The 18,552-nt window shown below is 31.2% G+C and overlaps 1 protein-coding gene across 4 annotated transcripts in view; it reads left to right on the top strand.

The window, feature by feature from the left end:
* Positions 1-18,552, top strand: part of pald1a (phosphatase domain containing paladin 1a) — a 76,425-nt gene that overhangs the window by 15,259 nt on the left and 42,614 nt on the right. For 2 of the 4 annotated variants that reach the window (XM_058793945.1, XM_058793947.1), the window contains exons 2-7: positions 9,782-9,967; positions 10,064-10,166; positions 13,516-13,695; positions 13,973-14,137; positions 15,290-15,450; positions 17,239-17,314. In XM_058793945.1, the coding sequence (XP_058649928.1) occupies positions 9,795-9,967; positions 10,064-10,166; positions 13,516-13,695; positions 13,973-14,137; positions 15,290-15,450; positions 17,239-17,314 (858 nt within the window). In that variant the 5' untranslated portion in view covers positions 9,782-9,794. Of the gene's footprint in view, positions 210-7,343; positions 7,877-9,781; positions 9,968-10,063; positions 10,167-13,515; positions 13,696-13,972; positions 14,138-15,289; positions 15,451-17,238; positions 17,315-18,552 lie in introns of those variants that run through there. The other 2 variants (XM_058793946.1, XM_058793949.1) reach the window with 2 other exon arrangements.

The raw sequence follows: 18,552 nt of genomic DNA on the forward strand, positions 1-18,552 counted from the left end.
ATTGTGTTTGTGTCTGACACTCGGACTGAAGATCGCTCTCGCTGTCTTAGACTGCTAATCAGAGGCTAACGGTCCTAAACACACACACACACACATGCACGCGGCTGTAGAGTCACTCATGGCACGCCTCAGTTAGTCTGTGGGATCTGCGCTGTTGCTCTGCCCAGACGTCTGTGGATTTGATGCTGCTGCGGCGTGTGTGTCCTCAGGTACGGTCGCTTCCAGCGTGTGTGTGTGTGTTTTATATCACTCAAGTGTTTTTGTTCTCTGCTGGCTTTATTTGTGCAGAAATTGCACAAGTGAGAGACTGTGTGTTTTAGTGATTGTTGTTTGAGCACAGTTTGCGCAGTGTTTAATCATCATCTCAGGGAGTTTTGTGAGCATGTTGGCTTCGAATGATTGAGTTTGTTGTTTATGCTTCTGATATATTTCTGTATTGAGATAAATTGTCAATTTTCTGTTTCATGTCTGTTTTGTGTAAGTGATGTCTGAGGTGATGAACAAGAAATGTACAATGATCCTAAAAGTGTCAAAGTAAAAAATAGAATAAAATATGCATCTATATCTCTTAAAAGAATTTTGAACACCGTTTTTAAGGTATTTTTTAATACAAACCTCATGAAATTGAGGAATATCATTGGGTGTTGCCATTTGACAACTCCTCTGTGATGTCATTTCCTGTTTTATGGCTTTCTTGACGCATAGCAACAAAAATGAGTTCCTGTCGGTTACACCACACTGATTTGTCAGAATATTTTTTATGTATGTATGTATAATACATAATTATTTTTAAATAAAATATCAGAATATACTAACTTTTAAAATCTATATTTTATTTATTAAACCTCTAAAAGTTTTTTTCATAATGTGTACACGGTCTGTGTATATTTATTATGTATATATAAATACACGCATGCATGCATTTAAGAAAAATGTTATGTTTATATATTAATTATATAAATTATATGAATATAAATTTATACATGTAAATACATGTACATTTTCAAAATATATACTTTGTGTGTGTGTTTATATATACATAATAAATATACACAGAAAACACGCATGTAAACGAAAACTTTTATTTTGGATGCGATTAATCGTATGTTAAATGTAATGTGTGTATATATGCGCATAAAATATTTATTAATAAATATTTATTAAAATAAAATATTTACTACATTTCATTTTAAAATTATGAAATTTAGAAATCTGTAAATTAAATCTATAATATCTTTATGTATGTTCATAATATTTAATACAATATTGAAATATATTTGACTAACTTATTTACTTAGTATATGAACTTATTTACTAATGTTTGCAATACATTTTTTTAGTTGTTGTATTTTAATATTAAACTACATTAGCTTATACAGTAGAGCTCTATTGCATGTTCTCAGATACCCAGATAAATGTGTTTGTGTTTGTATGCGTGTGTGTCCTGTCTTTGCATTTATAATGTATTTTTGCATAATTGAGTAAATGCGGAGATGGAATGGCGTCATGGAGCCGCTCTCACTGTTTGATGCTTCGGTTGTAAGGCACATGATGTGAGTCTAGAGGTAAATAAACCGATAAGTGCTGAATGCAGTTTCAGTAATGGCTTTCTCAGTGCTGTGGTTTGATTCGAGTGCCGTCATATGATGGGTTTTCAGTGGGTTTCAGTGAGAGACATGATGTCTGTCTGTCTGTGGGTCACACTGCTCTTTACTTACCCACAACCCACACAATCACCCTCCCTCTGCATCCTGGTGGATGCAGAACGTCCAAGCTGCTCTTTTCCATGCAAGCTTTCCATGCAATGACAGTGAATGAAGCATCTGTCTAACAGTTATAGTTTTAGCAAACGCCCATATCCATATACATGATATTGATAACTGATCCTGTCCTGCAGCCATGAGTTATCAGATTTAACAGCTGGTTTCTGGCTCGTTTAAGGTCTCACACATTAAGACCGCTGTGTTCATGTGTATATGGCGAGGCTGTGTTTTCATTTTGGGCTGTGCTCAGAGAGCCGTTCAGAATAACTGTAATTATGTGCTATTTCTGATCTGTAAATGCCTGTGTGTGTGTGTGTGTGTGAGAGAGATGATGCACAGTTTGTCCTGTAGCATTCTGGGAAAGCCTACAGTATATTTGCGTTCAGACATGGAACGGGTTCAGTTCAAGTGCTGATATTAAGTTTACAGTCATGCATTTGGCTGATGCTTTTATCCACTGTATTCAAGGTGCGCATCAGTTCTTCTGTTTGTTGCATGCAGTGTTGCATGAGTAGTTGCATGCACTGTGTGTCTTTGTTCTGTTGACATTTGAGTTTGAACTCTCACTTACAAAAGTTCCATGTTTATAGGGCATAGTGATAATACAATGGTTTCTGTACATGTAGTATTATTTTAAAGGTCTTCACATGCATCCTGTGTGTGTGTAACTAAAATATCAAAATATATTTACTAATGTTTGCAAATTAATTTTATAGGTGTTTTGCTTGATTATTAGTGCCATATTTTGAGGAGTGTGTGTTCATATGTATTTATTTTTTAAGAAAATATCAAAATATATTTACAAACTTGTTTGCTAGGCCTAAATTTTGCTTTTTTTTTTTTTTTGTAGTTGCTTTGTTTGATTATTGCCATCTTTTAGCATTACTTTATTTACTTGTTTGTTTGTTCATATGTATTTATTTTTACTAAAATATCAAAATATATTTAGTAGCTTATTTACTAACTTTTGACATTTTATAATTATCTGGTTTGATTCTAATGTTTTAGAATTTTATTTATTTGTTTTTATTTTTGTGTGTACATAATAAATATTTGTTTTGATAAAATGTTTAAATATTTACTAACTTGCAATTATTTTAAGTTGTTTTGTTTGATTGTAATGCCATGTTTTAGTATGTATGTATTTATTTTTCATTCATTTATATATATTTGCGTGTGTTCATAATACATTTATTTTTTAATAAAATATTGAAATATATTTACTAACTTGTTTACCAACTTTTGCAATTATTTTTTATAGTTATTTTATAAAATTAAAGTTCATTCCATTATAGTTAACTAAAATGAAAACGTGAATGTTAAGATGTATTTTAATTCAGCTAGTTGCCAAGGCAACGTTTTTTGTTTTCATTTATTTTAACATGATACTAAAATAACTAAAATTGAAATAAAAATATATAGACGTATTAGAAAACTAATAATAATGACAAAAACACGCAAAACAAATCACTAAAACTTCACAAAAAATAAAAACTAATTCAAGCTATTAATAAAAATATCTCATAAAAAAAAAAACAGTTTCAAGCCTGTAAATTTTGAAGAGAGAAAAAATAAATAAAAATAAATATAAATAAATAAATTATTTTTATTTTTATTTTTTTTATTTTTATTTAATATAAGGTGTAGAAATAATTTTCTATCAGGAAAGAAAAAACAAAATAGTATTTTCTTGTAATAAATACTCCATTAATCTTTGTTTTATTTATTTGACTTTTTTTAATACAATGTATGACTTTCTGTGGAACACATGAGATATTTTGAAAAATAAAATGTTTACTTTATTAATTTAGTCAAATGTCTGTGTTTTTGTCTATACAGTGGAAGTCAATGAGCACTAATGTTGTTTGGTTCCCAGCATTCTTCAAAATATCTTCTTTATGAAAGATATGCTTCTTCACAAGGATTTTAGTTTGTTGTTTCTCTAAAACTTGATCTAAATCCACTTTGAACTCTGTTTAAAGATGCATTTCACACTTTTTGTGAGCAATTTGTAAGAAATTAGGATTTAAACCTGATTAAACTACATTTACAGCTATTTTGTTCGTACCAAGAGTGCCTTTTGTCAGTCTTTTGTGTTTCTGTACGCTTGAGAGATTTTTGAATCAAAACTGCAGATGTGATTTTGAAAAGTGGTCTCTTTTAGACCAAGTTTATGAAAGAGACATTCAAGTGAGACGTGATGATGATTCTGGGAAGATGCTAGATCTCACTAAATGTGGAGAAAGGTGTGTTATGTCATGTGGTGTTAATTTGAGAAGAATATAATGTCCTTAATGGATTATAATAGAAAGCACAGAAGAGATTGTGTTAAATTCTGAAATCTCGCCACACTTCCTGTGAAGATGGGCGGCAGCTCTCTGTTTGTGAGGCGTGTCACCTAAAACTGACTTTGTGGTTACAAACAGGGATTAATGACTCTTTATTCTGGTGAAAAGGCAGTAACGGATGGTAATATTGTGGTACTTTGATAGACTGTGACTTTTTATTTTAAAATTGTGTTTATTATATTATATTATATTATATTATATTATTTATTTTATTATCATTTTATTTTTATTTTATTTTTATTTTCTGTTTCACTTTATTTTTTTAAACTTATTTTAGTATTTATTTTTATTTTATTTCATTACATTCATTTTCATTTAATTGAATTTTTATTATATAATTAATTAGTATTTTTTATTTCATTACTTTTATTTTCTGTTTCATTTTATTTATTATTTTTCTTTTTAAATATTTATTTTTATTTTGTTTGTTTTATTTTATTTCATTACATTCATTTCCATTTAACTTTTATTTTTACTTTTTATCTAATTTTATAATTTACTTTATTTGATTTTTTTATTTGATTATTTATTTATTTATTTATTTATTTTTCTCATTTTATTTATTTGATTATTTTTATATATAAAAGAATATACTCTGGTATCATATTTCACATTCCCAAAAGCATAGTTAAACCATGTAGGCATAGTTTAAAGAGAGGTTTTTGAATGATTTTCCAGCTGTGTTTGTTTCACCATAATTACAGCGTCAGCTTCAGTCACATGTTCATTTCACCCTCTTCTTGAGATTTTGGGTTTTCAGTTTCAGAAATGTTGATGTGAGAAAAGTGAGCATATGGAGCACTGCAAATATTGCATGTCAAATTCAACCTGAAATCAAAATTAAGCCTATTTACTTTATTAATACACTTATGATTTATTAGTGCATTTTATGTTTTGCTGTCAACATCAATCTCTCTTATTTTTCAGAATATAGAGAAACTTTTTTTAATCATCCAATCAATTTCATCAAAACCCACCTTCTGTTTTGGCTTTGAATATCATGTTTCAGTCAGAATAATCCGATTATGAATGCGACAGGTTTATTGCCGTTCACCACAGAGCATTATCTCCTCTTCCTCTGGTTTATATGAAGTGTGTAAGTGATGCTCTTACACTGGAGGTCTATGGAGCGAGTGTTTGCAAACTTCTCCACACGATCCACAGCTTATGTCTGTAACACATTACCAACAAATATCATCTTCTACAAAAATGGACTTCTATTGTAAGAGCACTAACTGTAAATATGATTTTGGGATGAGCTGAAGTGCTGTGGTAATGAACAGCATTAACCCAGAATATTGCTTTATTATGTATAATTAGTAGTTTTAGAAGTCGTTTCTGTAGCTGGCTGTGTAAATCAGTGCTTCTCAAATGCTTTTGATCCAGATTATTTCTTCCTAGTTCAGTTGTCAAATTATCATTGAAATCTCACTTATCTATTAATTAAAAAAACAGGGACAATACATTTCTGTAACGGTTATAGCTATAATAATAATAATAATAATAATAATGATGATGATGATATTATTATTATTGTTATTAACAATTATTATCATGCTGTTATAATTAATGATTGTGATTCCTGCATTAAAATAGGTTTTAATACAGTTCACTGAAAATCACTCTATGAAAATAGTAAATAGTGACCATTGTAAATGCCAGACAGCAGTATTAATTATAACAAAATTATTACTTTACAAAAACGTGTTACAAAAATAACACAAAATAAATACGAGAACATATGATAAATACAACTATTTAGCAAATATTTTTAGCATTTTCTAATTGTGTATATAATATTTTTTTTATTTTCACAAACTGTGACAATTACTGTTTCCAGTAATTAACATTTAACACTTTTTAATTTATTTAAATTTTGGTAATTTATTTATTTTAACTTATTTTATTTCTTGTTATTTCATATTTTATTGTATTTTTATTTCACTTTTTTTATTGCATTTTTCATCTTATTATTTTGCATTTTGGGGCTGATTTTGAGCACAAAGTACATTATGTGCTTTCTGCAAATAGTTGTTGCAAAGAAGATTTTTGAAGATTAGGGTGTCATACAACCAGTTCGTGTTGAGATTGGTCTAATTTGACTTGCTAGAAACTTTTTTGTACATGGTGTTTTTTGGTTTCATATGGTCAGTTGCAGTTTATTATTTGCATTTAGCATGCATTTCCCTGCTGTATGTTCCCTAGCCACCAGTTCTGATCTAACAGACGTGATTGAGATCAATCCTCCATCATCAATCCCAGCGTTCCCAGCTCTTCTCATAGCTATAAATGTGCTGTCTGATCTGTGATATACATTTCTTCAGAATGAGGAGCGTTCTGCATCCTTCCTCTGATTAGCCCGTTTGACCGCAGATGCTTCCTGCAGCTGCAGAGCACTTCCTGTCTGCGCGAGACCCTTTTGTGCGAGCGGCCCATCTCAGCTTGAGCTTCACCCGCTGAATTTCAATAGCTGTTGAGGCGGGAAGCAGGAATGCCCATCTGTGTGCATCTCTGCAGCTTTTCCGTCTTCCGCCGAGGACACTGGGAGATTTTATTTTCCCTGTGAATGGGCCGCAGTAATTGGCTTTCCTGAGGGAATTCGCTCACTTTGAGAACCAAAGTTTTGTTTTGCTTCCCGATTTGATTCAGCATGGAGATGATAGTGATTATGTTGGAATGTAGTAATCTTTATTGTGTGGTTGACGGACTAAAAAAAAACAAAAAAACATCTGTTTTGGTCTATTTAGTAGCGTCAATCCAATTGTTTGTTTATTTATTTTTTTTTAATTTATTTTTATCACATCATTTTTACTTTTGTTTTATTTAGTATTTTTTTTAATTTAGGATTTTATTTTGTTAAATGTATTTATTTATTTGTATCCTATTTTGTTTTTTATTTAATTACATTTTATTATTTTGTTTTAGTTTTTATAGCTTTTATTAAGATGTATTTAATTTATTTTTTATTCTTTTTATTTTATTGATTTTTTTGTCACTTTTTTCTTATTTCTTGTATTTTATTTGTATTTAACTATTTTTAAGTATTTAATTTTGTTTATAATGTTTATATTATTTAATTATATTTATGTATTTTTTAATAATATTTTTAGTTTTTACACTCTTCATATTAATATTTATATCTCAGACCCAAATTGGTTGTCAAACAGTTTTTTCTTCTCTCTCACAACTGATGAGCTCATGCTGCTTTGAAATGGTTAAAGCACTAGAAATGAAGCAGTGGAAGACAATAATTACAGGTTTGTTTCCAGGTCACGTTTACCCAGATACTGAAAAGTGACTGAAACGCTGAAAAACACCAGCGTGTCCTTGATGACATTCAGAACTGGAAGTAAACACTTGTAAATGTTAATGCGAGAAGCATGCCTGCTGTGACAGACGGGGTCGTGAAGGCTTGTTTTTCAGAGAGGATGTTTGTGAGCGATCGTCTGGCGGCCCGTGGGTGGGTTTTCAGGCCAGACGTTCATCTAGGGCGCACTTCTTCAGTCTGCGCTCTGAAGATGTCACCTTAAATTTGCCCCACTTACATTAGAGCTTCATCCGGCAAGCATGAAAAACAAGCCACTGTGCAGACTGAGGTTATTCAGCATGGCATGAATTTATTGTCCTGTTCTGAAGAAAGAGGCTGCGGGAATCACTTGTGAGCTCAGGATAGAAAACAGGGCTCTTTATGGACCCCCCCCCAAATGAGTCGGAGCTTCACATCTGCTGCAGCTGAGGCTCCAGATGGACACGACAGATGAGTGTGTGAGTGTGTGAGTGTGTGAGTGTGTGCTGAGCTTCAAGACTCATTTTTGTTTTACTGTGTGCATGCAGTGCAAATAATGAACTTTTGATACATTTTTCGTACACTGTTTCCCAGTACAAATATCTTAACAGAATCAAAAATACAGTAAAATTGTGAAATATTATTACAATTTCAAACAGCTGTTTTCTATGTGAATATCTGTTAAACTGTAATATATTTCTGTGATGCGCAGCTGTATTTTCAGCATCATTACTGCAGTCTTCAGCGTCACATGATCTTCAGAAATCACTCTAATATGTTGATTTGCTGCTCAAGAAACATTTCTGATTATTATCAGTGTTGAAAACAGCTGTGCTGCCTAAATAACTTAATTTTAATACATTTCCCAGAAAACGCTGTTCATATAATTCTGTATCTCAATTAAATGCATCTTGATTTTAGAATGTTTAGATATTTGTTCTGGAAAACAAGACAAAAACACTGAGGAAGAACAGCATTTTATATCAGATAATTATATGAGCGCTGTTGATTCAAACAGATTTTCTGATCGGATGCTGATCATTTGACTGTTACTGAGATAATTATAAGAGCAGATGAACCTTATTGTGGTGTAAAAGTGTCTCTTTTAGAAATCCTTTTTGGTCATTCCATGTCAAATCAACCAAATTTCAGAAATTCCCCAGCTTTTTTTCTGAAGAAAAACAAACATAAATAGTGATGAAAGCCAGAATATTAAATATAATGAATGTATGTTGACTTAGTAATGCACCATTTTGTAGAGGGGCGTCAAAATGACAATTTTCTCCTGAATTTTGGAGCCAAATTACAGGGGGTAAAAATGACTTCAGAAAGCTGGCAGCATCATTATATTATTTTTCCACCGATATTGGTAGATCTGTTAGTAAAATCTGTTGACTTTAGCAATCCTTGTTGCATTATATGCCAAAGGTGACGTTCAAAAACAGGAAAAAAAGACTCTTCAAACTTTTTCCCCAAAGTTTGCATGCCTGTAACTCGAGAAGCTTTAAAGATGTCTTAATACTCTTTAAGAGTTTAGTTCTTAACCAACTTTTCTTTTAATATCTTAATTTTTAAGGCTCTATATGGTTCAGTTCCAGAGATACTGGAATCTCAATATGGCTTCAGGTGTAAATGGTACACATTTTCAGCGGTCAGAAACCAAATGTGGGACACTTTGTATATAACTGACATTTATTGTATTTAAAGTGAAATGTCTAAAGAATAAATAGTTGAAACTAGAAATGTAACTTGTTTCCCTCTCTCAAAGCATTGGATATCTGAGTGCTAAAAAAAAAAGTGCATTTTTACAGCTCTTGAGGCTATAATGCAACAAAGATTGCTAAAGTCTATAGATTTTACTAATAGACTTGCCGATCTTCCAAAAAAAAAAAAAAATAAACCTGGTTTTGCCATGTTATCATGTCCAAAAAACCTAGATTGACTATCTAATCTGATTTGCATGATCAGAATCTGTTGAATCTGAAATAGGAAGACGATCCTTGTGATGTTCTGTCTTTAGTTTAGTGCCGTCAAATGATTAATCGTGATTAATTGCATCCTAAATTAAAGTTTTTGTTCCCTTAATATATGTGTGTGTACTGTGTATATTCATTATGTAGGCTATATATAAACAAAAACACATACAGTAGGCTATATATTTTGAGAATATTTACATGTTATATATGAATGTATTTAATAACATTTTTCTTAAATATATACATGCATTTGTGTGTCTTTATACATGCATAATAAATATACAGAGTACACACGCATATATTATCTGAACAAAAACGTTTATTTTGGATGCGATTAATCACGATTAATCGTTTGACAGCACTACTTTAGTTTGTCTGATGGTGTGTGTGTTTGTGTTTGATTGACAGCTGCTAGAGGAGTATGGGTACGACTGCCAGCGCTGCTCCACAGCCCACACTGCATGAGAGTTTCCACGGCAACGGGATGACGGACAGCAGGCGGTCGGCGAGCAGCGCCTCCTTCCAGACGCTCAGCATCCACAACAACAAGGGCAAATCCATCATCACTAATAAAGTGGCTCCTGTGGTCATCACGTACGTCCGGCCGTCCGGCTCTGTTCTGAGACCGCCTGCAGTTAATTCACCTGATTAAGTCTCTGTGTGTGTGTGTGTGTGTGTGTGTGTTTGTAGGTATAACTGCAGACAGGAGTTTCAGATCCACGATGATGTTCTCCGGACAAACTATAAAGTTGGGAGGATCTCAGATAACATGCCTGAGCACCATCTGGTCCAGGTGAGCCGGACTCTTGCTCAGGAAAACAGGGTGCATTTTTGCAGAAAATTAAGTGTATTTTAGATTAATAGTTATTTAGTTTTTAGTTATTTGTTATTATTAGATAGATTTTTTTTCATGGCAATTAAGCACATTTTCTGTTCAAATTGACATTGCTTTTATTTGAAGTAAAATAATCACCAACTAAAATTAAAAAATCCTTTTTTTATTTCAGCTAGTTGCCAAAGCATCGTTCATTTAGTTGAACTTGATGTACTGAAACAACTGAAGCTAAATCTGAAATACAAATTAACAAAAATATATAGGCATATTAAAAAAACTAATAAAAATTATAACAATACAAAAGTATTAATGTAAACAAAGGACACATATTTTGCATAAATATTTTTTGTGTTTTTTAAATGTTATTTTATTTTATAGATTTTTCTGTATTTATTTTATAGTTTATTTTAATAGTTTTTTCATTATTATTATTATTATTATTATTATTATTATTTATTGTCAATTAAGACAGGAAAGGGAATGACAATTAATCAAATTTGCCCTTCAAATTCTAAATATAATCAGGGTTATTATAACTAAAACCGGTAACACTTTACAATAAGGTTCATTAGTTAACAACATTAGTAAACATGAACTAAGAATGAACAATACTTCTACAGCATTTATTAATTTTAGTTAGTTAATTTCAGCATTTACTAATGCATTATTAAAATCACAAGTTGTGTTTGTTAACATTAGTTAATGCTCTGTGAACTAACATGAATAAACAATGAACAACTGTATTTTCATTAACTAACATTAACAAAGATTAATAAATAGTGTAATAAATGCATTGCTCATTGTTTGTTCATGTTAGTTAATACATTACAATAAGGTGTCATTTATTACCATTATTTAAAGTGTTACCCTAAAACCAAAAAAAAATTGTTACGTGAAATAAAATTAAATGTTATAAAATAAAATGGTTTAAAAAAAACTTATTTTATTTCAGCTGGTTGCCAAGGAAGCATTTTCATTTGTATTTAATTTAACTTGATGTACAAAAATGGCTAAAATGCAAATAATAATGAATAAAAACTATGTAGACATTTAAAAAAAAACTTAATAAAAAGACAAACTAAGTACTAAAACTTTAACCAAAAAATTAAATGAATCAGAAAATGAAATTAAAGTGAAACAGAAAATATAAAAATAAAAACTAAAATAACACTGACTGTAATACATATGAAAATTTTTATTTTTAATTTGTTTTTTTAAACTAAATGAATAAATTGAAAAATTAATGGCAGTATAGCAAATGCTGCCAACAGTATGTAAATTCAGATATTTGTAGTCAAATTAAATAATAATAAAAAAAAAAAATAATAATAACATTACATTAATGGGGTGGGGATTATTTATTTAAGTTTTTTGCATCACAGTAATGAGAATCAGAAAAATCCGCTTAAATATTATGATGAATACCAAAAAGTACAAAAGTGCAAGCTTATGCAGTAAATACCATGGTACATGAATATGATAATCATTACGCTTTGATGTATACCATGCTGCCACCACAGTAATTTTTAAGGGATGTTTTTGTTCACTCTTAATGTCAGATCTGACCTCATTTGCTTCATAAGTCACAGTGGATTCCAATGGATTTGTGTCTAAATGGGAGGACCGAGCCGCGGGTCGTAAATGTGTCCCGGCGCGTCTCTGTCTTCACAAACAGAGCGTAGCGAGTGTGTCATTAATTACTGCGCTCTTTAGTCTTCGCAGGACGTTTGCACCTTTCTCTGAAGGCTTTGAAGCTCCTCGCCTCCCGCTGGCCGCTGAAGACATGCGCTCGTTCCCTTTGTTTGCTCGTTAGTTTCTGTTTGCTGACGAGCCAATGATGAGTTTCGCTGCAAATCAACAGATAACACAAAGTGGCCGTTTGTCAAACACTCGCCATTGTTCCGGTTCCTTTCCAGAACATTGTGTTATTTGATGTTCTTCTGGAGTTGAATGCTCAGGTTTTAATTAAGCATTTAGCAGATAATTTTATTAAAGCTGGGGTTAATGCTACATTAATGGCATGTCAGAATTTTCATAATTAAAATTTAACAACTGTAAAAATCTTTATCATGAGGGCTACTTTAGTATTACTTATGCACTATTTTATTTTATTTTAATTCGTTTAACTTTTTTTTTTTTGTGATTTGAGCTTATTTATTTATTTTTTTCTGTTTTGGATTAATTCAATTGTATTTCTTAGTGCTAAAACTTTAACCAAAAATTAAAATAAAAACAGAGATTCTAAAAATAAAGAGTAATTTAAATTATGAATTAAAAAAAGAAATAAAAAGAAATAAAACTTACTGTAATAAATCTGAATATTTTGATATGACATTTTGACAATGACTTTTTTTTTTTTTTACATTACTGTTTAGGTTTAATACAATTGTATTTTTTTATTTTTTATTTCAGTGCTTAAACTTCAATCAAAAAATAAAATGAAAATGGAGATTATTAAAAAAACTGATTTAAAATTATGAACAAAAACGAAAAAATGCTAAAATAACACTGACTTTAATACAACATTTTAATTAAAAGTTTTTTTAAATTAAATAAATTAAAATCAGTATAGCAAATGTTACCACTGTGTATAAACTTAGATATTTATAGGCAATTGAAATAAAAATAAATAATAAATAATAAACTATAATAATAAAAGACCCAAAATAGCAGCAAATCCAACAGTTAAAGCTAGTTTTGTGCCTCATTTCTGTTTGATGTGTTATCTACTGCATGGATTTGATTCCTACAGAAAATATGTTTAGCTTGAATTAAATGGAAATTGCTTTGGATAAAAGCATCTGCCAAATGCATAAATGTAGAGGTGAGTTAATTTAGTGATTTTACTGGCCTCAACAGCAAATCAAATCATTTTGCATTATGAACGTTGCCATAGAAATGAATAATTTTAGTTAGAGGACATGAACAGCTCTGAGCAGAATTTCACCTTGCGATTATGCAACGTGAACCTGTGTGGACAAACTTTAATTATGTTTCTGTGAATAATGAATAATGTTATAAAAGACCAGCATAAATGCTTGAAATTTAGTTTTAGAGAAAACAAAGCGTGCAAACTGTGGAAGCTCGTTTCTGCCACGGAATAAAAAAAATAAAAAAAGGTAATTGCAACTTATCTTATCAGACTTTTTTTCTCGCAATTGCAAGACTTTTTTTTCCCTCAGAATTGTGAGATATAAACACAGTTGAGTTGGGAGGAAAAGCAGCATTAATTTAGTTTAAAAAGCCCTTTTTTAAGTGTTTAAAGTGACGGTAAAGATGACTGATTATCTGATCACGCTCTTCTCAGGGCTCTTACTTCATGGTGCAGGATGTTTTCAGCAAAGCGGACGTCCTCAGCACCAGCGGCTCGTACGGAGCGCCCAACTTCCGCCAGAGCAAAGGCAGCTTCCCGCTCTACGGCATGGGCCAGCCGAGCCTGAGTGGCTTCAAACAGGTCCTCCAGAGACTGCAGGGTCAAGGCCATCAGGTCAGTCTGTGGAAATCTCCTGCGGCTCTGTGTTGAGCTTCTATCAAGAGAAAGCGATGTGCAAATAATGCTGCTGATAAGGTGTTTGTCTGCACGGAGATTAAACCTGTTGTTGATTCAGCTAAATGCGTTTTACACCTGCGGTGCTGATTAAACTGATGCTTTGAGTGAAACTCTGTTGAGTTTGAGCAAATGAGTTTAAATAACCGTGATGATTACTGACTTGTTACGAGTCGAGTTGTATTTGGCCTGATTTACATGCGTTTGCTCTCAAAAGGAGGTGATTTTCTTCTGTTTGCGTGAGGAGCCTGTTGTGTTCCTGCGTTTGGAGGGTGACTTTCTTCCCTATACGCCCCGGAGGAAGGAGAACCTTCACGAGAACCTGCATGATCTCGGACGCGATATTTGCTCGGAGAATCTAGAGCTCACCATCAGAAAAGAGGTCAGGAGAAGAGAATATAGAGGATACGATCAACAGTTAATGCCACTCAAAACATAAACAAGTACAGACAATGAATGTAGACCTGAATGAACATTTGAACTGAATTAAAATTCATTTTGATATGATAGACAGTAACTGTCCTGAGATCAGGGAAAAAATTATTAATATAATATAATATAAAATCATTAAAAATAAAAAATAATAATTATTATTATTATTGTTTTATGATTTTATGCTTATGAATAATAATAGTAGTGGTAGTAGTAGTAGTAGTAGTAGTAGTAATAATAATAATAATAATAATAATAATAATGATGATGCGTCAATATAAGTAGAATTAATCCTATAATTAATTAATCAGAAAAAATCTTAGGTTTATTTATATTTTTATTGATTTTGTTATTATTATTATTATTATTATTATTTAAGCAGTGAAGCATACTTTAATAATAATAATAATGTTTTCTGATTTTAGGATTAATTATAATTATTTTTATTTACTTCAGTATTATTATTATTATTATTATTATTATTATTATAAAAAATTATATTTTAGGATTAATAATATTTATATATTATTATTATTAAAGCAGTGAGGCACATTCAATAATAATAATAATAATAATAATTATTATTATTATTATAGTACAAGACATTTTACAATTTTCTGATCTCAGTATTAAATATATTTATATTAATTAAATGTATATTAAATACTATTATATTAAAACAGTGAAATATACTATTTAGTTATAAATAATAATTTTAATGTTTTCTGATCTCATGATTAATTATAATATGATCAAATTTATTTGCTAATATTAATATGAAATATTAACAAAATCAAAGTGTAGGCAAAACAACAAAGACATTGTGTTGATCTTGGACATAAGAACATAAAACGGGACATTTAAATCTAAATTGTTTAAAAAATATAATATAAACCTTGCATGAAATGCATGAAAATAACATAAATAGAACAATTACATTTCTAAGCACTTTGTAAGTTTTAAAATGAATTCCCCATTTTTTTTTAATCAGTCATTGACCCAAATGTTTATGCTTTCCTGTCATTTTAATTTCACGCTAACATCACAGATGGACTTCCTCTCTCATGTTCATGAGCTGATCTGAAGTTATTTGTGTTTACAGCTTCAAGACTTTGCCAAACTCAACGACAACGTGTTCTACGTCTACAACGACATTGAGCATTTTAAAGGAGAACCCCAGAAGATCTCCATCAGCTGTGAGGAAGACATTCACGTCACAGAGGAGGTGTATAAGCGGCTGCGCTTCACCCTGCCCACATACAGGTGCACACAACTGCTGCTTTTCATATCTTCTACATCGGTGTTTCCCAACCAGTTATCAAAAACTTCCTTATCTCTATTTTATTTCATTATTATTATTTTAAATCAGCTATTGGTCATCGTCATGTCCATTTGTGGGTTTTACAAATATTTAACCAATGAAAAGCATTCAAAGGAGCATGTGACCGGGAATGCCCCCAGACCCCCTATAAGGTTTATATTCTGAACTATGTGAGAGCTGCTTTCTTTTACTGTCTTTATTTGACTTTGAATTAGGGCTGTCAGTTTAATGCATTAACTTAATTGGTTATGAAAAAGCAATTTAAAATATTTTATCGCAGTTAACGCACTGGCCCCGCCCCCAGACCTGTGCGTCATCTTGCATTTCATACAGTTGACTGTTGACAAATACGATGCTGGGCAAGAACTTCATAAATGCAGTTATGCCCTAAAATTCAAGATATTGTGGTAAAAAATGCTCCTGTATATGAGTGTTTGTCTCATATTTATATCATATGTGACCCTGGACCACAAAACCAGTCTTAAGTGTCAATTTTTGAAAACGGGGATTTATACATCATCTGAAAGCTGAATAAATAATCTTTCCATTGATGTATGGTTTGTTATGATCGGACAATATTTGGCTGAGATACAACTATTTGAAAATCTGGAATCTGAGGGAGCAAAAAAATCAAAATATTGAGAAAATCACCTTTAAAGTTGTTCAAATGAATTCTTAGCAATGCATATTACTAATCAAAAACAACGTTTTGATATATTTACAGTAGTAAATTTACAAAATATCTTCATGGAATATGATCTTTAGTTAATATCCTAATGATTTTTGGCGTAAAAGAAAAATCGGTAACACTTTACAATAACAGTACATGAATTATCATGTACTAATACCTTAATTAATAATTACTTGACTATGAACTAATGAAGAGTTAAGACATGTATTAATCAAGAACTAATGAAGAACTAACTTAACTACGACATGAGTCATATGAATTACCGCATGAATAACACCACCTTAATTACATGTTAGTTCATGTATTAATTAACACTTTGGGGTAAACTAAATCAAACATGCTCTAGAAGAAAGATTCATGAAAATGGCACACTGCAAAATTGTTTATAAATTTTCCACCTGCAGCTGTTACAAACATCAGTGGATTTCTTGCAATATTTACGTTTAACCAAATTCATCCAACGCACAATGATGCATTCATAATTAAAAACAACTTCATCTCATCCTGTTTTGAGTGATTCCACTGAGCAGATGCAATTTTCCAAATTAAAATCAGTGTTGGCAGAGTTGATGGTTATGTTATGGATTGGTTTACTGTCTTTATATCATAATAATGCACTGAAATCAGACGTTTGTCTTGTGTTCTTGCTCTTCTTTTGGGCCACTATTGCCCCTTCAAAATGTTAACCTTCCTCCTACCGTTCAGTTCCTTCTGCATCCAAATGCAGCCACGTGACCTCTGCTCTTCCACTTTTTTACAAACCACCAAAAAACACCAAAAATCTGATTTAGATGAGCTGAATATGTATAAAACATGTGTAATTGATAACTTTTTAAAGATTTGCCCCTCCAAGACAAGTCATGACATAATGCATTGACAACTCATGAATTCATGTTAAGTTATAAGTAATTAATGATGAGTTAATAATATTGTGCCCCCCCAAGTAAAGTCTTTTTTTTTTTTTACTTAAAAAAAAAAAAAAAAAAAAAGATTGATTGATTGGGAAACACTGGTATATATGGTTGATGTGTTTGTGCAGGTATTATCGTCTGCCTCTGCCGACCGAGGGCGCGCCGCTGGAGGACCAGTTTGATGCATTCGTGAACGTTCTCCGGGTAAGAGATTCTCCTGAAACACCAGCATGAACTCCATGAACCAGTCTGGATGACCTTTCTGATAATTGCGCTGTGATCTAAATCGATGCATCGGTCAGCTGATGTCATGTGAAAACTATTCCGCTGATGCGTTTATGCCTTTCTCGTGATGCGGTCGCTTCGCTTCAGCCGGCAATGTGATTAAAGCCTCTGAAGATGTTTGACGTCTTTGAGACGGTGGAATCTAAACACGTCAGATGCTTTAAAGCGCGTCAGAGCTGTAATATATAACCTGTTTAGATAGAAGGAAATGAGTTAATGGAATATTCTGGAGTCTGTAGATCATCAGACGCACTGAAGACAAACGCTCTCATTCGGTTACAAAACAAGAACAGCATCCAAACCCCAACGAAACCTCATTGTTTTGTCTTTCTCTGCACTTTTTGAAGTTTTTAAAGCACTTATAGAAATGTATCTTGTGACCATAGTTTGTATGCAAGAGAAATTTTTTTTTTTTAAATTGGTGTCAAAAGTATTTGCACTCTGAAATTGCTATTAGATTTCACAAATAATTACAAAGAAATGGCAAGTAACACTGAATTAAACATGACATTTTTAAGTAGAAAGACTGATTTTTTTTTTTTTCATTAATTTGCAGTTTGCAATTTGCATTAATTTACACATCATTTTTTGCAGTGTAGTTACTATAAAACTGTGTGAACTTGATATTAGAAATTATTAGAGACTTAAAAATATATTTTTTTAAAGAAAGATTTTAAGGTTATTTATTATTTTGGCATTTTTAGCTAAAGCTAAAAGCTAGCTTTTTTTTTTTTTTTAAGTATAGTTTTTATTTAGTTATTTTAGTACATGAAGTCCTGCTTAAAACCAAGAAAGAGTTTTGCTTAAAACAAGAAACAGAATTTTATTTTAGTGTCTGTCACACGTTGCATGTACTTACTGCTGTAATAACAATAAATATGCATAATTACGTCACTAACCCCATCCTAAGTACATGTTGTTAATTAATTACTCGGTACAGTGATACCTTAAAATAGTGTAACCAAAAATTTAAACTTTTATTGCATATATTTGCTCAATCCACAAAAAAATATTAGTCAAGCTTTACAGTAAGGTCCAATTGGTTAATGGATTAATTAGCATTGGGCAATACGTTTGTTGTATTAATCTTAGTTGATTCAAAAAATACAACTGTTCATTGATTATACATTTTTATTATTATTATTATTATTATTATT

Source organism: Onychostoma macrolepis, chromosome 12, assembly GCF_012432095.1.
Source record: "Onychostoma macrolepis isolate SWU-2019 chromosome 12, ASM1243209v1, whole genome shotgun sequence".
Taxonomy (NCBI): Eukaryota; Metazoa; Chordata; class Actinopteri; order Cypriniformes; family Cyprinidae; genus Onychostoma; species Onychostoma macrolepis.